Below are 21,771 nucleotides of genomic sequence, written 5' to 3' on the forward strand. Positions count from 1 at the left end.
GGTGGCGGCACGGTGGTCACCACCGGGTGGTGGTGGCAACGCGATTCGCGGCTAGTGGGAGCTCTCTCGGTCTTCTAAGATGGCGTAGCGTTACGGGCTCTACTTCCACGACGCGCGCGAGCACTTGGGAACTGACGGCGAGCGACGGGAAAGACGAGAGGACGCGCGCTCGGTCGGTGTCGAGGACGTCCATCGGGTGGGTAACCGGCTGGCACGTCTCCCCCGCGTGCACCCTCCGCTCCGGCCGCAACAGCCTTTTACTCTTCTCCCCGTCGCCCCTGTTGATTGTTGCGCGTTGTATTTATAGCGCTAACGCGGGTTCTACAGAAATAGGTGAGCATGTAACGTCATCGAGCGGGCCGCTTCCTGGCACGTGATTCCTCGGCGGTTCCCCGCTTAACTCTTAGTCTCTACGTTGCAGGTTGGAGTACATGTAACGGCCGCCGCGAAGATGAGCCTACCCTGCGACTGGCAGACCAGCAAGCAGAAGCTGTCGGAGCGCGGACAGCATCTGCTGGAGACCGGACTATGGTCCGACTGCAATTTTATCGTCGGCCAGGAACCCCAGCAGCAGATACTCAAAGGGCACAAGCTGTTCCTGGCCATGTCCAGTCCGGTCTTCGAAGCTATGTTTTTCGGCGGCATGGCAGAAAAGAACGATCCGATACCGATAAGAGACGTTCAGCCGGAAGCGTTCAAGGCCTTGCTGGAATACATATACACAGATAAAGTTGAGCTTGGCTCCTTCGAACTGGCGTGCGAACTATGCTATTGCGCCAAGAAATACATGCTGCCATCCTTGGTGGAAGAGTGCACAAAGTATTTGTGGTGTGACCTTTCACCAAAGAAAGCATGTAGGGCATATGAGTTTGCTAAACTTTTCGAGGAGCCTGTATTAATGGAGAAATGCCTGCAAATCATACGCACTAAGACGGATGAAGTGCTGAAAGAATCTAGCTGGGAGGATGTAGAACTGGGAACACTTCTGAAGGTCTTGGAGCAGGATGATTTACAGATCAATTCCGAGATAGAACTATTTACTGCTCTGGAACGGTGGGCGAAATCAGAATGTGCCAGAAAGACTCTTGATCCGGCCAATGGAAAGTCTCTAAAATCCGTCATTGGAAATGCCTTTTTAAAAATAAGATTTCTAAGCTTGACGCCACAAGAATTCGCGGAAGGACCCGGCATGTCTCCATTGCTCACAAAAGACGAGGCTTTTGCTATATTAATGAACATACTGTGTACTGGCAATAAAACTCCCATGCCTGAAGGCTTTTGTACTAATTCGAACAGCAGAGCAAAACCAATCAAGATTCATTCTACAAGTATGGGGCATTCTGCAAGTATGGGACACTCCACGAGTCTGGGACTTCCTGTAAGATTTTATATACACATATATATTGCTATTCTTACACAGTCTTATTTACATTTATTACATTTATATAGTTTTTGTATTTTCATTAGTTAATATTCTTTAAATTTTACATTATAGTACATTACCTTTTTTAGGTGATGACTTCGAGACACATATTTACTCCGTACGGTAGTTTAAATATTCCCTTACGTTCTGGCTTTATGAATGACGGGGAATCTAGTAGTAGTGCTATGAGAAACACATCGCCGATACTGGTGGATGCAAGTATAAACAAAGATTCTGGAAATTTACCCAACACCTCTTCGGTAGTCGTACGCGAGGGACCAAAGTATTATTGTCTCAGACAGGTGGTTCAGCAAACCGATTGTCTGAATACTAATGTGTTGGATTGTTCCGTCACGTTCAGCGTGGATAAAAATATATGTGTGGTGGGTGTACAGGTTCCTACGCAAATTGCAGCGGTAAGTTAGAAATTAAACATTATATAATTATATTAATATATTAATTATACTCATCTATAACTGTGCACATATATCCATTGCGTATATCTCTTTGTTTTATTTGTAGACGAGTAATTTCACTCGCGCTATAGACGCTGATACATCTTATACTGAAATTTTATACGCTCATCTCCTCGATTGCGACGATACCCGATTGACATATACCCATTTTACTACCAAAGCGAATTTTGGTGCTCTCGTGGAAATTACTTTCAACCGACCGGTTTATATTCAGAGGCATGAGGTTTGTTATTTATTTCTTTTTTTACTGCATAAACTTAGTTAAACATTAAGTAAACTTTATATAAAACAAAAAAATTTCTTTTTGTCAAATAATCGTTACCTTAATTTTTTATACATATAATTATATGTCATGTCATGAAGATATTTTTTTAACAGATTTATCGCGTTGGCGTGGTATTCAATAAGGCTGGATGGTATCCAGTAGGGGTTTGCTCCCAAAACATGTCCTGTGATAATGTGTTCTTCTCGTTTGGTGTGGGTAATGATGCACATACAATTCGCGACGGTCTTATTCGATCTATAGTTTTCACATATCATTAACGCAACGAATTAGAAAACAGATAAAAAAATTATGTACACGTTTTAAGGGGAAGCTAAAAATACGCTAGATAGATAAATTTGTGTACGTTTTCTAATCCTCGAAAAGGATTTTTAATTCCATAAAACCAATCCGAAGATTGATTTGAAATACGAATAAGTGGTAAAATATGAAAGTTTAGCTTCCCCTTAAGTTTATAATAGTAATAAAACAAAATATAGATTTTTTTAGAAGCTTATCGATGTCTTTCATTCTAAATTTTAAAACAGCATAATTGCATTAATATACTCATTGATTCTAGTTGTAAAAATATAGTTTATGTGTTATGTACAAATTTTTTTTTTTTTGTATTACGTGTATACTTTTACAAAAAGATAAATTTTAGTTTCGCTATTTAAAATATTTTTATTATGTTATCTTACATACAAATTTTTCTCATATTCCGATTTTTCTTGTAAACAATATAAAAATACAATGTTGTAAGAAGTAAGAAAAACTTTATAACTTAAAATTTTACACTTACAATTCTACGCTATAATTATATTTGTTATAAATTTAAAATATTTTAAATTAATAATTAGAAAAAATATGTAATATATTTAATTTTTTTTTTTTTTTTTTAACAAATTGTGATATCTATAATATCATATTCTGTTCAATAATAACAAAACATTTTATAAAATGGAATCAGTCTATTAAAAAATTTGTATATTTAACATTTTATAATATAATTAAATACTTCACCGCGCCCGCGTTATACCATTATTCCATGATCGTGGTACGTTTTTGTTCCACTGTAACAAAATACTTTTTCACATGCGTATATGCGTATTATATAATAACATTTGATAAATCTTGTCATAAAAATATACTAATAATATTTGTTTTGTAAACATCATGTGTTTCAATACATAATGTTCTAATTAAAAATATGTCATGTAGCAGATTTTATAATGTTTAAAACTTGGCTATTTTTCACGTTTTATGTACAATAAAATCCCAGGTATCTTTCCATCTTAATTTTATCACATCCTTGGCAGTAAGAGCTGATGTTCCATAACTAAATACAATAAATTTCTTAAACACGTAAATAATAAAAAATATCCATACGATGATACCGCATGTTACGGTATACAATGAAATACCCCACGCTGGACGATGAGTGCTAAAATGAAAAATATAAACTCGTAATTATTTTATATATAAAAAAAATTGCATTTAAGTTTATTTTATTCTTAATGAAAATCATAACATACCCAATTAAATAATATAGATGGTCAATTGTGGCTGCTGTTAATAAAACTTTGAAAATGAAAGCTGGTAAGTAATGATGCAAGAACAAAGTTCGTTCAATAAATAAAAAAGGTAAAAAATGAAGAAAATATCCAGCTAACAGTACGTAAGCGTTATTAATAAACTTTTCCCACTCTTTCTCTGGAATGTCGAAACATTGTCTTCTTCTTCTCATTAAATAAAATATTAATAACGTTACATATATGATTACAGAAATGGTACCAGAGTACCAAATTACGATGTTCCCTAAAAGGTGTACTTGTGCCTAAAACAATAGATTTTATTTTATAAAACCCAGCAAAAGTAAAAAAAAAAAAAAAATTGAATTGAATTAAGATAAAAAAATATTCCAACTCACGTTGCTGTCGACAGACACCCAATATGCAATCCCGCGGGACATCAGTGGCCACTCCAGAGGTCCGCTTGAATACATGTGACTATTTTGACCCTCTTGGCCGCCAAATAACATTTTTACTTGCAGTTCTGCGAATTTCTCCCAGAAGCTCAAAGTAGTCGCCTGTAACGGTATCATTTCCGCGCTAATCAGCTCCCTTTCCCGTTGTTTCTGATCGTCACTTTTAGTATACCGATGCTCCTCGACATTCCATATAGAATTAGTTTGGTCCATTAGTCGATCTGCCACGACTTCATGCTGATTGAAACCCCAATCAGGCAATTGTCTGCCGCTAAACTTTAACGCAAACTCGGCACCGTTCGCATGCACGTGTATCAATCGTACTTGGCTTTGAATTGCATGCCACGCGTCGCCGGAATTATCTTTATTCGTTATTTCTACCCGCCACAAGTTCTGAGCCGGCATAGACACGTTGTAATCAATATAACATGACACTTCTTGACTTTGTGGCGTCATTGGCGCCGCAACATCGTGCGAGTTCAACGCCCTGCTCGTGATTCCATGAACTAATTGAATTACATCACCGTGCCGAATAGGCTCGCTGGGTTTCGTTACCACTAGATCGTTCTTGTCCGGCTTTTTGACAATCCACCAATTGTTAACATCCTTAAATGAATAACAAGTGACTTGTTGCTGATGAGAACTCCCGCGACCGTCAGGATACCGCAACGGGTACACTTGATTGTGACTGTGCAACCAACAGGCTCTGCCGTACGTATGTCTAAGAGTTATTTGCGAGCCGTGTGTCACTTCCAGAGGCTGCCCCTTTGTAATACTGGCAAGTCCTCCTTCCAAACTTGCTTGAAACGCACTTGTCATCACTGAATCATGCGGTCCTGCTTTTGAAAGTGTTGCTAAATGAACATAGAAAATACTCAAGTATACGATCGCAATAACGGCAATCAAGACGACGAATCTTAGCAAGAGATGAATCCATAAGATCGTATTTGACAAAGTTTTTCTTGAGAGCAAAGACCAATAATCACGAGAGATCAAGAAGAGTGCGAGTGCCATAGAATAAAATCCAACATACTTCACGCTGAAAAGAAATGTTTTAATTAATTACGTTCAATCAAAAATAAATTATAAAAAAAAAAAAAAAATAATACCATAGTGCACATGTTAAATTTACAATGCCTAATATCAGCCATATCCACCAAGATGCAGACGCCGGTTGATCCATAACTTTCCGAAATTTTACGATGCACAACAAGCCCAGCAACGAAAAATGTATTAGAATACTTTCCATCAAAATAAATCTCGATTGCGTCAGTAATGCATTGTCTGTAAAGTAATATTAAAAAAGAAAAAATTAAAACAGTCAGCTTAGTTGCATAATTTTCTGTGTAATGTATTTTTTAATTCAAAATATTACCAAGCAAAAGTAAAAGTCCGCCGATTGCTGCAGACCATTGTCTTAGGCCCAATTCCAAAACGAGATAATATCCCGTAGGAATCAGTAAACTGCCACATATTGCCGGCACTAAACGTAACGCATACAAAGGAACTGCATCGCTGTAAAGACTTCCAATCTTATCGAATTTGAATTGCCCATCAAATCCCGCTAAATAGGCTGCTGCAGAGACTAATTGCTTTCCTAAAGGTGGATGGGAATCGAAGAAGAATGTTCGCTTCATGTACAGTCCAACGTACTTGCCATAATGTAGTTCGTCGAAACTGGAAAGAAAAAAAAAACAAAGACGTATTAAACCGATAAATATCGATAGAAATTGATCGTAAACAATTATTCTGCTAAAATTACAGAAAGTGAGAATTATTACAACATTTGCAAACCCATGTATGCGTACGTACACTATACTGCGTGGTTCCTCGAGACGATAGAGACGAGTACAAATGCCAGTGATAAGTAAAATTGTCGCTATTAAATCGATTTCCAAGTTGATATTGATTCGAGCACGCACCGTATTGTTCGATAAAAACTGCTTAGACTTGGAATATGATAGACTTGCTTTATCACTCTCTATCGAAGTGTTTAGATCCGTCTGTCCATTCGCCTGCAATAAATGAAAATAAATACAGAGATCGGCATAACGTCATAAAATTCGATTGATTAACAAAATAATAAGATATACGTATGAGAATTTAATTTCTCAAAAACATTTTTCCCGTTAATTAATTTATTACATTTACGTGAAATTATACAAATGATTTAATTAAGTTAGATACTTTCCAAATCAAATGTGACTTCAAAATTATCGGTATTAACAACGTTGCAGTTAGGTTTTCTTAAACTTCTACCAAGAAAAAAAAAGAACATCTCAGGTTTAAACGTCGCGGCTCACCTCGTCCCTCTGAACCGTCCTCGGCTGATCCGCTGTTGCGTCGGCGTCATGTTTATTTTCTTGCGGTTTCGCTCGCCTGCGCCGGACTTCCATCGTCATCGCGGAGTCTCCTCGGAAGACGAAGCGGGAGATGAAAGCTGGTCCGGAGTCGCGTGTCTCACATCGAGGATTTTCGCTCGGGGATAACGCAAAGCGGCACCCGATGCGTTGGCGTGATCACTGTCACGGTGTCGTGTCAGCAGCCAGCGGTCACAGAACTCAGATTTTAGACGAGCAACGTACGCATACGAAGTAGGATGCTGTGTCCGTGTGCGCTCGCCAGCCTCGGCCGGCGTCGGCTGCTAGAAGAGTGCAGACGTATGCCATGTCTAGCTCTGTCTCTCTAGAACTACAGCCGGACATCGTGGTATCCTCGACACAAATCAAAGCCGTCGATTTCGAGCTGCTACGGGCTCGTTCCTTTATAAACTGAACTGCCTGCGTTAATTCTAAATGTATTTTTTTTTTATACATAGAGAGAAAAATATCCTCTCGAGTGAATATTAATAAAAAAAGAACGTGTTTAGTTGCGGGATAAAAGAATAAGCGAGATCACAGGTTTGTTCATCGCAGCTAAATCTGTTGCATTAATACTTCACTCCAGAGGTTATCTTTCTCTCTATACTGAGGGATTTATAATGTCTTTTTTTTTTTTAACAATACAACAAAGCAAATACGTTACCGCACAATCATCTACGGTAGTGCGATATATAACATTATCATAATTTATGAACAAGATATCTGATAGCGTTATCAGTACCGCAAAACGAAAGCATAACAATATAAATACTTTATCGGATATGAGTTATTCAGCATTTCTTAGCGAATAAAATACATCGTTGTCTTTCAATTAAGAACAGAATCAAATTTATGAATCGAAAGGAAAGAGCAAGTGCACAAGTATCTGCACGAATGTGATTAGCTATGTGCATCTTATTTGTTTATCGTAATCCAAGTGCTGATGCTACATCTTATCGATTGATAATTGTATCAAATAGAGATGAAGTGTATAAGCGTCCTGCATCCTCCGCTCACTATTGGGAGCAATATCCTGAATGTTTGGGAGGTATTATAAAAATATCGATCACTTATTCGAAGTAGCTATTAAAATTTTTTAGACATTCAATAACTTTAGATATATTATTAAATTTAAAGCAAAGATTCCATTCTTATAAAGCTACATAGGTAATTGTAACTGTTACATATTATCTGAAATTATTAGGTACAGATATGGAACCTGGAAGAGAAGGTGGAACCTGGTTAGCTTTATCACTGAAAGGAAAAGCTGCTGTTATTTTAAATATTAATGGAGAAGTTGTAACAGATGCATCAAAAAAGGGCCGTGGATTCTTAATAAGTAATTTTATTACTTCCAATGATTCAATAGAATCATACTTGAATGATTTGCATAAAGAAAATATTAATGAAAAACCATATAATCCTTATTGTTTGGTTCTCTTCAATTTAAAGTAAGTAGATAATAGTTAATATTATAAGTTTCAATATTCATGTGCTTTTATTAAATTCTAATACTAGTTAAATGTAAAATTTAAAGTCAGTAGTGACTAACAAGGAAACATTGCAAAATGGAAAATTATTTAAAAAATTTTGTTCCAGCAATACCGATATGCATTATTTAAGCAGTACAAAATCTACTGGTCCTAAAAAAATTTGTACTAGTGATATTATAGGTATTGGTAATGGTGGATTAGAGCACCCTTATAAAAAAGTTGAAACAGGAAAAGAAGAATTTAAATGTATTATACAAGATGCAGATACATCTAAGCAAGAAGATTTAATTGAAAAACTTATTTATTTCTTAAAATCAAAGAAAAAGTAAATTTATATTAAATTTTAATACCAACAGTTAATGCTTATGTGTATACGTATAATGTATCATATTGCAGATGCCTACCAGATGACGAATTACAAAGAAGATGTCCGATGGCATATAAAAATCTTAGTTCTATTTTTATTTCGGGAAAAGATTATGGCACAAGGACACATTCTATATTATTAATTGATGGTGCAAACAATGTAACGTTTGTTGAAGAAACTCTTATGCCTGATTTTACGTGGAAACGACAACAATTTGAAAATAAATTAATATGTAACATGTATTAACGTTTAAATGACTTTAAGTCATTTTATATTATCTCACAAACTATTTCCATAATGTTAAGTAATATTAATATAATTAACTTTTATAGAGTATTATCTTTTTCTCACCAATGTAGAATTATAAATCATCATCGTTTTCATCGTCTGTATCTTCTACTGGATTTTCATCTAAATCAGACTCCACAATTTCAGACGATACATTTGTTAATTCTTCCGAGGTTTTGTTCATATCGAATACAGGAGTTTCTTCCGATGATGTCTAAAAAAAATAATAAGTTTTATTAATAAACTTCTGTTTTCTTCAATATAATGATAAAAATAAATCAAAATTTAAATAAAAAACCTGTGAAAGAATCTCTCGACCATCTAAATTTTTATTAACGAGATTTCCCATCCAAAATGCTGTCGCACTATCATTAAGGACTAACATTCCTTTGACACTATAAAGTAACTTTTCTACTATAGATTTAGCTGCAGGAACATATTTAGACAGTAGTAAATTCTTTTTTTCGCAGCAATCGCAACATACTGTATGTAAGTACCGTGTACCACCTAAAAACATACCAAGTATACAGAATGAATCATAATTGATAGAAGCAGTTGCCGACTGAACTATAGTTAACGCTGTGTAATTCTATACATATACGAAGCGTTCGATCGGCAATGATTTATTTTCATTCATTATAATTCACTCTGTATGTAATAATAGGATCGAGAAAAAAAATTATTAAATAAATGAAATATATTCCTTACTTTGCATCATTTTTAAAATATTAGTTACGTTGTCTGTTTGATACTTCAGATTATGTTCAAGTATTGGCATACCAGTAATTAAAAATTGTTTTATTACTAGTGGCATGTACCGTAAAAATTGTTGTATGATATTTTTTACTTTCAAAGTTTTGCAAATTTGTGCAAGTTTTTGAACATTTGAAGCGATATTGTGCCATACTTTGATTCTTTTTGGATCTCTAAAATACAAAATTTAATTAGTAAATTTGACAAAAATTCTTATGTGTATTACATAAGTAAATAATAACACTTACGAGTCAGCTATTGATAATGATACGTTAATACCTTTAATTAAACCGTCAAATAATTTTTTGTATAACAAGTGAAAATTCTTTCTTTTTATAGAAGGTAATCTTGTTAAAGAGTTTTCAGGTTTTTCAGAAGTACAGATTTCTTCTGGCAACCATTCCAAAATTTTTGTTACTACTTCTAACGGTGACGGTTCATTATCTATCCAGTTATTTAACAAATGGATTATAGATAATTTATATTGGAAACTAGTGTGTATATCTTCAGGCCATTCCAAACAAAGAAATCCATGTGCTAATTTCGCTAAAATCAATCGATAACGAATAATAAGAAATTTGTACAATTTATAAAATTTTTTATACATACTTTCTTTATATCACTTACCATGCTTACTCTTATGTTCTTGAGTGTAAGTCTCGGAATGTTTCATTAATGATTGGCACATATTGACGAGAGCAGTAGCTAATGTTATCTCAGTAGAAATATCTGACAATGATTCAAAATATTTATATGATTCTGCAACAAGTTCCTTACAAGACCGCAATAAAGCGTTTTTTTCATCGACTTGTCGAGCCAAAGTTCGTAGTCCCTCTAAAAAGATATACTAATATATGAATACAATATGAATATTATTTCTCGTTCTCAGAATTAGCTAATAAAAATACCTCGTAACAATGTGTTGTATGTTACGCTCGAAAATCCTTTCCAATTAAAAATATTAGTGAGAAGATGCAATAATAGTTTCGTGCCTTTTCGAAAATTGTAATTGTCATCTTCTCTTAATCTGATTACAATTTCATCCAATTTTGAACAGATTTTTGGTAACAAATGTATTAAATCCTTCACAAAATATTCAGAGGGTTTGCTTTCGAATATTGCTAAAAGTTCTGTTACAATAAAACATATTTGTTTTATTGATATAACTTGGTTTTTAGATTGTGATGATTCAGATTGTAAATCTATTTTAACGTCCAAGAGATAGGCTATCTAAATAATATCACGATGTAATATTTTCCAATCATTTATGTTTTATATATATTATGTAAAATTCTTAATGTACCTTTGCATCAAATTTTCTAAAGTATGCTGGATTTTTAGAACACAATATGGAACCTGTCTCCCAAGATTCATCTTCATTTACCACATAAGTACTTATTTTGTTTTCTTTTTTAGACTTCTTTCCCTTTTTGCTAATTTTTTTTTCACTTTTTACAAAAGATGGCAACGGAAAATAATGGAAGTAACATGGTGGTGGTTGGTACTTGGTATCACATAACGTTAATAACATATTAAATTCACTTTGTAAATATATTAAAGTGTCTAAACGTTTTAGTACTTGTTTTCGCATTAAAGGATCTGTTTGTGTTACAAAGCCTGAGATTATTTCTCTCAACCTGTAATATATTTCTTGTAATTTATAATCCTAACAAGATTAACAAAATACTATAAATACAGAAAGCATGCGCCATAAAAAGAACCATTTAAGAAAGTTAAATAGTTACCAATTAATACCGCATATAATAAGATCTAATGTTGACGATTCTGGTATATCAAAGTTTTGTGGCATTAACATTCCACATCCCAAAAGAACATTTATAGCTTCCAATTCTTCATAGTTACTGAGCTTCATACAACATGTCTTAAGAAGTCGAAATAGTATCGATGCAATAGGGCCATCTTTTTTACCTCCAAAATTTAATACGCAATTTTGAGGTTCATCTTCCACCTTATTTAATCCAAATTTAGGTGCTAAATCTTCCCTGTTAAAAAATTTTAATACGTACAAAAATTTATTTACTTAGATTTATCATTCTTTTAAATTTTACTATTATACATAAAATTATATGATTACCTGGGTTCTAAATTATCTGTCATATATGTATTAACAAAATTATCTTCTATACAAGTATTAATTTTTTCGACAAAATTAATATTGATAAACTCAGTTTGTTCAATTACTTGTGCTAGTTGATCGTAAAATAAAGGTTGCGATTTACAGCAATTTTTAACGCTTTTCATTACTTTATCTGTAAAAAAAATTTATATTACCGATTTTAAAAATATATTTTTGGTATATTTATTTAGAAACAGTTTGTGATCTACCAATGCGTCATGTTCAATATATTAAAGAACATTAAATTTTGTCATATAAATTTCTTAATCTTTTATCTCTGTAAAATATAATTTAATATTAAGTAAAATAAATACGTACTAAATAATTTCAGAGCTTGATCACATGTTTCAGTTTTCCCTGCTAAATGTTTTATTGCCATTACTGCTCCCATGACACCTTTACATTTCGTACTGAAATTTATTAATTCAGCGTTAACAGTATAAAACAATTAAAAAATATAATTTTATATTAATTTTATATTAAAAGTTATATCTTACATAGGTTTAGCAGTAGATAATTGTTTCTGTAACAATATAAATAAGTCCTCTCGTAAGGATTCTGAAGCAGAGTCATCAGTTAGACACAATCCATGTAATAAATCGCTTAAAGTTCCTACTTCTTGTAGTCTAAAGCAATCTATTTTTTCTACTAAAATTCTCAAATGATTACAGTGTGTTACTAAACAATCTCTTTCTGTTGCATTCTCTGCCATTTTGCAAAGTACAGTCAGTGCATGTTTCATAGTTTGATCATTATTACCCATAAGAAGAATAGTATTCTTTATAATTTCACGTTGCTTGAACGGTGTTTCTTTTTGACTAAGAAATTGCAATCGAAACCATTCTATTGCGAAAATAATATATACATGTTCTTCAGATTTTAACAGTCTTGTCGCTAATTGCAACATTGACGATTGTAGCTCTCGAACAACCTGAAGAAAATTGAATGTATGTAGATAGTGTTCTATTTTTATTTAATAGTTAATTTTTTTAAATCGTGAGATTAAAAAAAAAAAAAATTAGAGTGCATAAATTTTTGGATTTGCATGATATGTACAAACCTCTTTGTAATCATCATAAAGTGTATGAAGTAAACTTATTCTGTAAAAACCACAACGTATATTTTGCTTTAATAAATTTTCTGCATTTTTGTGTCTTATTGTTCCAGAGCATATCAAAAATAAAATAATAAAATCCAATGGTTTTGGATTTTTATTAATGTCTTTTATTACTGTTAATGCTGTATCTATTACGTCTTTAGTTAATAGCATACACATTTTCAACGTTTTAACTATCTGTACTTGATTTTTATAACAGTCTTCAGCTTTATCTCCAGCAAGAGGTTGCATTTCTATTTTACGTAATACGAGTAACATTTGTTGAACAATGTCGGAAGATACATGATCATTAAGAAGAAATCTGCAATATAATTAAAATCGTTATTATAAAATACTAGCAATAAGAGCACAAATAAAACAATAAATTTAAAATTAATTATAAATTACCTGATAACATTTGGTACAAGTTCTATTTTTATATTCGTTTTTAACAATTGTAATACTTTAATTTTATATTCTTCCAAATATTCCTTGCTAAGGTTAAAACTCGCAATACAACTCAAAATTACATTCATCAACTCACTATTTTCTTCTAATATCTTAGTTAGAATTTCAGTGATAATCTGATGCTGAGCGTCTGACAAAATGTCGGGTAAAAATAAAATTAATTCATGCTGAAACCATTGTGGACATGTTTCTAACAACTGTTGTATATTTGTATTTAATATATCAATATCAGTTATAGTATCCAAAAAACGAAATTGATGTAATAATTGTACAGCCCAAGGTACTTCTTCTAAAGTGTCTCTGTAAGTATGAAATACATTCGTAAAAATATTACTGTTAAGGGAGGGAGAAACACCTTAATTAGAAGGTCAAAAAAATCTTTTTTTGCTTTATTTATTTAATAAATCGATAGTTTTTTTAGAACAAAAATGTTTAAATTCTCTAAATCTTTTTAGTTTTTTGTTTTAAACAAAAATTACAATTGCAAAAGTGTAAAAAAGATCGAAGTTGTATCATAAATTCATCATAAAAAATTCTTAAAAAATTATCTTGTTTTTGGTCTACTAATTTAGGTTTTCCCTTTAATTAATATAATATCAATTATTGTACTATCCTAATAATTTATTACTTACACTACAAGAATAGATTCATTAAGTTTCGACATGAAGATATTATATACATCTGCTTGAATTTCTGTAACTTCTAACAGAATTCTTGCAAGAGTTATTTTGCTCAAAACACCAAAATTATGATCACTAGATATTTCCATATCATTTAACATTCTTTCAAAATTATCGTCATTTTTTACATACTCCTCTATACAGTCAATTATATCTTTTTTTTGATACTGACTTGTATTTAATAATTTTTTCATTTTTGATTTGACAATAGATGGAGGAATATCTACAAACAAAAGTTTCAACATGTATTTTCAAATTTATTTTTAATTAGAGAATAAATAAAAAAAATGTTTAAAATAAAGAAACTTACTAAGTGTATGTGTGCTATCAGTTGATAATATAATACCACATTTCTGTAAAAAATTAATAAACATATGGGAATTTTGCTTTCTTGAAAGATGTTTCTGATTAGCTGTCAATTTTTTTAATTCTTTATTGTTGGCTACATGCTTCTCTGAATCTATAGATTGAACATCCTTGGGCTTATCTCTCTTTCTCTGAGTAATATGAGATTGAGTAATTATTTTCATAAGTGATTCTTGAGATACATTCCTAGAAGAGCTGTGACTGATATTAATATCTTGAGTAATATGATTTGATACATCTTTATCCAGTGTAGCTTTAGTTTGTTTCTTTCTCATAGCACTAAGCTCATTGTATGAAACATTACTATTGGAAGTTTCCTTTAATAAATTAAGACTTGTAGTTTTATGCTTTTGTGTAATTGATTTTTCCATATATGGGTTTGCAGTATCTGAAGATTTATTTTGTGTTATGGATAGAGGATTTTTTGACAAAGGTGTATTTTCTTGTGAATCTGACGTAGAAGAAATATTTGCCAATGCTTGGCTTTGACGTTTCGATATCGTCGCGTTAGTCTTTAAAACTTTAGGGGCACTAGTCATTTCATCTGGATCTGACAGATCATTTTCAGAATCACAAAAGCTTCTTTTCCTTTGAACAGAAGAACTATTTTCTCTGGAATAAATGTTTAAGGATTTTAATGTTGACGGTTTCATATTTGATAATTTTTCTTCGCTCTGTTTCTGCGTTGTTTGTTTATAATCAATAGAATTAGTTCTCTCTAATGACTGATTAACTAATTGTACATCTTTGTGCAAACGACTTTTAATCAGTTTTCTTTTATCCATAATGTATATATATATAGAAGAAACTCTGTTTTTCTTTCTTAATTAATATATTTTTATGCGCTAAATTTGATGTGATAAAAAGATAATACTTATTTGATAAGTTATATTTCACTGTCCTTCTTCTTCTTTTTCTACAGAATAACTTCTATCCGTTTCACTGCGACACTATTGAAAGTATTATTTTACGCGGGACCATAGACGTAATATTATAGCAAGACTAGACAGGTTCGTCGCCTGTCGCGTCAATTAATTGGCTACTGCGCGTCACTGGATGCGTTCAGCGAACAATAGCTCAGTGAATTCTTACATCTGATTGGAATATTCTTTAAGATCTGAAAATATTCATCAATTAGATACAAAAGTTCACTGAGCTTTGTTCATCTACGTGGGATATTTAAAACTAAACAGCATGACTCCTACACATGAAACGCACTCGCGACGAGCACGTTTCCGCGTTCCATGTGTAGGAGCCATTCTGTTTAGTTTCGAATACTGCTTTAGATGGCAGGCTGAAAGAGAGAGAGAGAAGGGGATCAGATACTTCTTTTTTTTCAACACCGAAACTACTAGAATACACAAACTATCAAAGAATCTCAAAGGACTCGAAGTGTTATGTGTTGACGGTTGTAGCTTTGAAACGGTGTTGCTTCTTGGCATTTCGATATCGGAAGATTTCAGGCATTCGTTTTTTTCAAAGGAAACATCCTATCTTATTATTCCGATTGAGGGTTTTATGATTGATACTCGGCCAGCGGAGCATAAATAGAAAAATGGTAAGCAAAGTTTTTTAGAATGCTCGAGACGTTTTTTGTTTCGTATGGAATTTTATATTTAGTCCACTGATCAACTGAATATTATGGCCAGTTAGACAACGTAGATAAAAGGAGGAAACAAATAGGCTTATGATAAGTTGAGAAAGTATAGCTTTTGATTTATACGAAAAACTGTAATTAATTTCTCTTGATATCTTTGTAACATTGAACAAGTTTTTCATTTCTTTTTTTCTCATTTTATAAATATACCAATGGAAGCATAAGTTTAATTACTATTCATACATAATTTATAATAAATGGTATTTACAAAGTTTATGTTATTCAATTTAATTTTACCTGATTTTAGTCTCATACAATACTGCTAGTACAACCAGGGGTCAGACCTGAAACAAGAACATATTCAGATTATGAAAGTATCAATGAATGTATGGAAGGTAATGCTACATTACAATAATATTTTATATTACAAATTCAAGTTAGAAACTAATAAGAAAAATGTTTTTAAATTATAAAATGAAAATTATACACATAATTTTTGATAAGAATATTAGTTGCCAGTAATGAATATTATAAAATCAATTTACTCTATATTTTAAGAAATAAAAAAAAAATAGAGATAATGTATTACAAGAAATTGCAATTTTTTGTTTATTATTAGGTGTTTGTAAAATTTATGAAGAACATTTGAAGAGACGAAATCCAAACACTCCAACTATTACTTATGACATTAGTCAGCTTTTCGATTTCGTCGATCAATTAACAGATTTATCATGCCTTGTGTATCAAAAATCAACAAACACTTATGCTCCTTACAATAAGGATTGGATTAAAGAAAAAATATATGTGCTATTGCGAAGGGCTGCAGGACATGGAGAATAATTAATATATAAGTTACATCTATGTATACATGTGTGTTTTCATATGATAAAATAACTTTAAACTTTTCAATATATTATTTGTTGTAATAAATATATTATTTACGGTAACGTATATTTTGACATAATAACTTAGTTTGTAAACCTACCCCATTAAACGAAAATAAATTTGATTATCAAATGAGTGTATTTATGTATGTGCACAGAGTAATTAATAATAAGATTAACTTTATTAAAATACATAATATATTATTACGATAAATATATTTTCAAAAATTCACGGTTTTATAAGTTTTCAAACGTGTATATATATCATATATTATTATTATAATACATTTCTTTATACAATATACAATTTATATAATTAATCACATTAGGGTTTCTACAAGTAAACTTTTCAAGGTACACATTAGTGTGAAGTAATACTTTCAAATGTAGAATTGTGAACGTATTAAACGCAAAATATTATAAAATTTATATTTAAAACATTTTGTTATCTCACCACTTTCGTTTATAATAAAGTATAACCAAATTAATTTTTGCATTACGATTAATATGTAAGAAGTAAATACTTATTCAAATGTTTGTAAATTTTATACTTTTATGAATTTGTATATTAAAATTTGAATCTATTACCATCTGTAAGGGACATAATTGCATGCTCCTGAGTGATTGCAGCTAATTCTTTAACCCATTCATCTAATATAACAGCACATAGTACGACATTTTGTACTGGGCTCACATCATTTGGCGATTCCCATGAAGTTTTTCTATACCTATTGAGTTTAAGTTTAATCAATATCATATACACATATATTACATACTGATTTTTATATCTTTGTATCAAAAGAAAATTTGTATATAATAAAACAAAGCAACAAGGAATAAAAAATCTAAAATAGTTTACCTAGATCCAGATCCAACTATTTGTAGCTGATCTTCTGATATACTGGACGGCTGGGTAATAGAATTTGATTGACCCAAACTTGTACTACCAGTTCGTCTGAGTAATTGTGTTATTGACAACGTCAAACTTTTTCTTTTTGGTTCCCCTGTAAATATCGTTGATATAGTAATTTGGTTTTATATCTATGTCACATATATGAAAAAATATTTTATATTAATACATACATCTTTTGAACACTTGCAGCATGTAAAATTTGAAAATATGATTAATGAAAATGAAAGAGTTTATTAATATATTTACCAATTTATCGACTACGCGTAAACTTTACGTTTTTTTTTCTTTTTTTTTTTTTAAGAAATAAATAATACCTCTTGAGAACGGTTCATTAGCCAAAGAATGCCTTTTAACAGATGAAGATTGGGCAGCAGCTTCTATGACATTTTTCCTCGCATTTATTAATTTATTTTCCCGATTAATCAAAAATGATCTTGCTTGTTCAACTAATAAATCTACGTTGTTATGTTTCGAAAGAAATTGATCTATTTTATGCTTTAATGAAGCAAGTACCTGCAATACAAATTAAAAAAAAAATTATTTTGTTTTATAAATCGCCAATATATATTTAATATAATATATAATATAATGCATATATACCTGAAATAAAGATCTAATGCTGGGTTGAAATACAAGAGAATGGTTTAGCAAAAATGATTGCAATAAAGGTTGTGGATATATCGCCAATCTGCTAATGAGGCCCGTAAGATGCAAATTGACGTACAAGTTATTGCTTGTCATACATTCGAGTTTCCGTAAAATTACATCTAAAAATATGCCGACATTTGGCTCTCCGTTAAACACGTCTTGTCGGTATAAAGAGTCCTTATTTGATTTTTTCAATGGTGTTTCCACAATTATTGAGATATTTGATTTCTTAATATTATGCATAGCGATATCATCAGTCTCTTTCTTAATTAAAATGTGCGCTTCTTCATGCTCACTCATACGACCTTCGCTGATCTCGTTATCAGGTGTAGATTCTGGCGATCCTTTGAATGCGATGCTTTCATAGCCGCTACTCTCACCCGCTGACATAAACGAATTCATAGCTGTAGTCGAATCGTTTATGTTATCGGGTTCCTTCTTATCTAAACAAGTCTTCTCTGGATAGTCTGTGATTTCGATATTTTCGTTTAACAGTTCCGCAATATCGGCATCTAATTGCTTCTGCTCATCGTCAGATAATGCGAGGTCTAAATTAAAATCACCTTCAATATTAGGCTTATTGCTGTTTAAATCTTTACCCTCTAATAAAGATTGAATATTAAGTAATACGTTATCTAATGATGCATCTTCATCATTTTTACATGATCTTATTGAATTTTTAATCATTTGTAAGGTTTTAATTTCCTCTGCTTTTTTTCGCGATTGTTCAGACATAACATTAGCATCCATCGATGTAGTTACACTACTAGTATCGTTATTTTGAGGTAAATTACCATCATATTGGCAAGACCAATTGGAACAAGCAATACGGCAAGCTTTGATTTTTTGTCTGGCATCACAGAGATATGCATGATAATTTCCATATAAACTATCTGATAATTTAGTACCATAATTTATGGATGCTGGTAACGATGTCATAGAATCACTTGTGGTATACGTGTGTCTATCAAATATAGATGGTGCGACGCTAGGTAAAGAATTCGGTTGTGACTCCAACGATGTAAGTATGCAGCAACGCGGAGTCAAAGATAAAAATTTTTCTGCTGCACGTCCAAAAGGATCTATATCTCTTAGTCGGCTACGTTGAGAAAGCATTACATGTGAGCATGGATTTAACGCACCCAAGCATAATTCCAACATAACATCTTCGCAATTTAAATTAACCAAGGTTTCAAATAATGCCAGAGTAACTATGCACAACTAAACGAAAAAAAAGAACACATTAGAAACAAAATTATATTAATAAAATACTCTACGAAATAAATTGTAAGAAGGAACGGTTTTTTTATTCACCTTTGATCGAGAAGAAATCCTTTGTATTAAATTATCCAATATTTTGCAGTCATCGTAATTATCTTCTAATAAAAATCTAACAAGTGATCGTAGTAAGCCGGGATCGGTTACAGATCGAAGAAACAAATCAAAATAAGCTGTTGCTGTGACCAATTCTTCCATGGTCGTCTAAAATTATTTTTCAAAAAATTAAAATAAGTATATTTTATAAAATATCGGTAAAGCGAAATTATTAAGTGTATTTTAATTTTTTTTTATCGAGCCGAGTACTCACTTGTAACAATGCTGGACCCATAACGGGAATCAGAAAACCCTGATACAAAAATTCAAGTAACTGTTTCTGTACCATTGGATGTGCCACCTGTGCAACTGCATTGCAAAATTCAAGGGAATTCATGAGTTGCGTGAGTGCGGGTAAGTCATTCACATCATCCGGTGTTAATTGATGCCAGTCATCCGTTTCAATGTCAAGTTTCCTTGGAAGTAAAGAATAAAGGCCACTTAATCCTGTAGCTAATACCTGGATAAATACAGACGATTTTACAAATTTTTATTTTATACAAATTTTGTGTATATCTTTGCAAACATGTCTCATTTAAAAACATATTAATTGTATTACTTACAGGGCATATATTAGAATGATCAGCAATGTACAATCCAACTTCATCATTTTTTTTCGACAGTGACATGCATAATAACATAGCGTCTCGCGCTTGTTGACCAACACCTCCTTCCCGATGTACGTGGGGAATTAATAGATTAAATATAATAAATCTGAAATTGTTAATTATATTTATAAGAACTATACACTTCGGTAGAACGTTATTTACGACAAACAGGTATTACTTGTTTTTTGTAGTTGCAGTTGGATGGAAGAACAAATCGAGTAATGCCATATTTTGCATCAGAGCAACACATAGCTGATTCAACAATACAACTAGTTTTTTCTCTACTTCTAATGGCATAACGTCAATTGCACATTCTTCTAACAATCGTAGAAGTGGCCTTGTAACTGGCTCGTGTGCAAGAAGAGCACCACTGTGCGAAACTAATAACTCATATAACTTTATTTGTTCCAATCTTACAGCATTATTAAATCTGTAAAATAATTTGAGTAAAATAATCATATATGCATACGTATAAAATAATTATATAATAACTACATAGAACTACATGTATATAATTTACTTTTAAAAAATTAAATATAAAAGAGCATTAAATATAAAATACGAATAAATAAATAAAAAATATATGCAGTACAAAGAATATACTATAAAAATAAAAAACACACCTTCCTGTATGTATACTCCAATCGTACAATTTAACAAGCAAATTCTCACTTAATAAATACTCTAAGCATGGAGAATGCGTTGCAGTGCTATTCTGCTGATAATGATTATGTAAATTTGAATCCTGCAGTTCTAACATCAGAAATGTCACCATCTGGTCAACATTATTAACAACCCCAAGTACATCATCTTGACTAGGTATCCCTTTAGGAGGCTAAAAAAAATATACAAATAATAAATAATAAAAAACCTACAAGGCTCGAAAGAAAGCAAAAGCTCCAAGCGTGATTGCTCTTACTAAGGACAGCTGAATGATTTCAAAAATCTGCTGCGAATGTTTGCGAAAGCTGTCGTAGCATGCGGACGGATCGACATCCTTTGGCGGCGAGTCTCGGGATCGCTGCTTGATGAAATTCTTCAGCACATGGCCGTTCGGTATCCAACTCATTGTTCCTTAGCGAAAAAATATCCTTGGCAGCACGCAGCCAGCATCGAGGCTATCACGTTCGCGTCACAGGCTAAGTGCTCCGATATGTAAAACGGGCTCTGGCGTTTCTTTTGATACATTAATCGCACACATATCGAAACGGCGCAGAAAGAACAACGCGATAACGTGTATCACATATTCGTTAAGATAATCCATGACACATGTGTACGCGAAAAGATTTTATCGCCCTCGAGATAGATAAGGTTAGCATACTTCTTTTAGGATTTTGCCATTATTATTTGTCACCATTGAAAGACGCACGTCCGACGGGTCCGAAATATCCTCGTGTGCTTAATACAACCTACTTATTTATATATCACATATGTTATTGCCGCACTATTACTATTTCACTGCGCAATTTAAATTCACCTGATTTTGCCTACACAGTAGTACACATTCTTGTGCGTGTGGTGACATGCACACACGCGCACGCACACACGCGCGCGAGCAAAAGAATAGAAGGGGAGAAGCAAAGGCCGTAAA

General features: G+C 32.3%; 6 protein-coding genes across 8 annotated transcripts; 3 read left to right on the top strand and 3 right to left on the bottom strand.

Moving 5' to 3' along the window:
* The first annotated feature begins 9 nt into the window (after positions 1–9).
* On the top strand, positions 10–2,678 carry LOC139107117 (uncharacterized). The gene is made up of 5 exons (XM_070664437.1): positions 10–333; positions 422–1,378; positions 1,513–1,839; positions 1,946–2,122; positions 2,278–2,678. The coding sequence occupies exons 2-5, from the start codon at positions 452–454 to the stop codon at positions 2,440–2,442; spliced, it is 1,596 nt and encodes a 531-aa protein (XP_070520538.1). The 5' UTR covers positions 10–333; positions 422–451; the 3' UTR covers positions 2,443–2,678.
* Positions 2,679–2,873: 195 nt separating this feature from the next.
* Rt (Protein O-mannosyltransferase rt) lies at positions 2,874–6,703 on the bottom strand. Its single transcript, XM_070664436.1, has 7 exons — positions 6,452–6,703; positions 5,961–6,163; positions 5,524–5,825; positions 5,258–5,432; positions 4,092–5,187; positions 3,697–3,998; positions 2,874–3,605 (listed from the first exon to the last, which is right to left on the bottom strand). Exons 1-7 carry the CDS (start codon positions 6,548–6,550, stop codon positions 3,416–3,418), a joined length of 2,367 nt encoding a protein of 788 aa, XP_070520537.1. The 5' UTR covers positions 6,551–6,703; the 3' UTR covers positions 2,874–3,415.
* Positions 6,704–6,805: 102 nt separating this feature from the next.
* Tango2 (transport and golgi organization 2) lies at positions 6,806–8,965 on the top strand. Its single transcript, XM_070664444.1, has 4 exons — positions 6,806–7,556; positions 7,713–7,959; positions 8,108–8,326; positions 8,398–8,965. Exons 1-4 carry the CDS (start codon positions 7,415–7,417, stop codon positions 8,612–8,614), a joined length of 825 nt encoding a protein of 274 aa, XP_070520545.1. The 5' UTR covers positions 6,806–7,414; the 3' UTR covers positions 8,615–8,965.
* Positions 8,730–15,341, bottom strand: Fancd2. Its single transcript, XM_070664426.1, has 15 exons — positions 14,101–15,341; positions 13,743–14,013; positions 13,051–13,410; positions 12,607–12,964; positions 12,044–12,477; positions 11,865–11,956; positions 11,505–11,679; positions 11,155–11,412; positions 10,713–11,046; positions 10,318–10,639; positions 10,037–10,243; positions 9,658–9,955; positions 9,365–9,582; positions 8,955–9,163; positions 8,730–8,870 (listed from the first exon to the last, which is right to left on the bottom strand). Exons 1-15 carry the CDS (start codon positions 14,939–14,941, stop codon positions 8,730–8,732), a joined length of 4,518 nt encoding a protein of 1,505 aa, XP_070520527.1. The 5' UTR covers positions 14,942–15,341.
* A 164-nt stretch (positions 15,342–15,505) lies between these two features.
* On the top strand, positions 15,506–16,704 carry E(r) (enhancer of rudimentary). The gene is made up of 3 exons (XM_070664446.1): positions 15,506–15,714; positions 16,061–16,148; positions 16,373–16,704. The coding sequence occupies exons 1-3, from the start codon at positions 15,712–15,714 to the stop codon at positions 16,591–16,593; spliced, it is 312 nt and encodes a 103-aa protein (XP_070520547.1). The 5' UTR covers positions 15,506–15,711; the 3' UTR covers positions 16,594–16,704.
* Positions 15,758–21,564, bottom strand: LOC139107114 (FHIP family protein AGAP011705). 3 transcript variants are annotated; one of them, XM_070664428.1, is made up of 12 exons: positions 21,100–21,564; positions 20,804–21,015; positions 20,359–20,610; positions 20,136–20,286; positions 19,787–20,032; positions 19,513–19,680; positions 18,151–19,419; positions 17,865–18,063; positions 17,721–17,732; positions 17,497–17,641; positions 17,226–17,365; positions 15,758–16,097 (listed from the first exon to the last, which is right to left on the bottom strand). In XM_070664428.1, the coding sequence occupies exons 1-12, from the start codon at positions 21,247–21,249 to the stop codon at positions 16,063–16,065; spliced, it is 2,979 nt and encodes a 992-aa protein (XP_070520529.1). In that variant the 5' UTR covers positions 21,250–21,564; the 3' UTR covers positions 15,758–16,062. The 3 variants fall into 3 exon arrangements, with proteins under 3 accessions (XP_070520529.1, XP_070520531.1, XP_070520530.1); XM_070664430.1 differs by lacking the exon at positions 20,804–21,015 and having other exon boundaries at positions 15,759–16,097; positions 21,100–21,233; XM_070664429.1 differs by lacking the exons at positions 15,758–16,097; positions 17,721–17,732 and having other exon boundaries at positions 16,798–17,365.
* Between the last annotated feature and the right edge of the window lie 207 nt (positions 21,565–21,771).

This window comes from Cardiocondyla obscurior, linkage group LG12, assembly GCF_019399895.1.
Source record: "Cardiocondyla obscurior isolate alpha-2009 linkage group LG12, Cobs3.1, whole genome shotgun sequence".
Taxonomy (NCBI): domain Eukaryota; kingdom Metazoa; phylum Arthropoda; class Insecta; order Hymenoptera; family Formicidae; genus Cardiocondyla; species Cardiocondyla obscurior.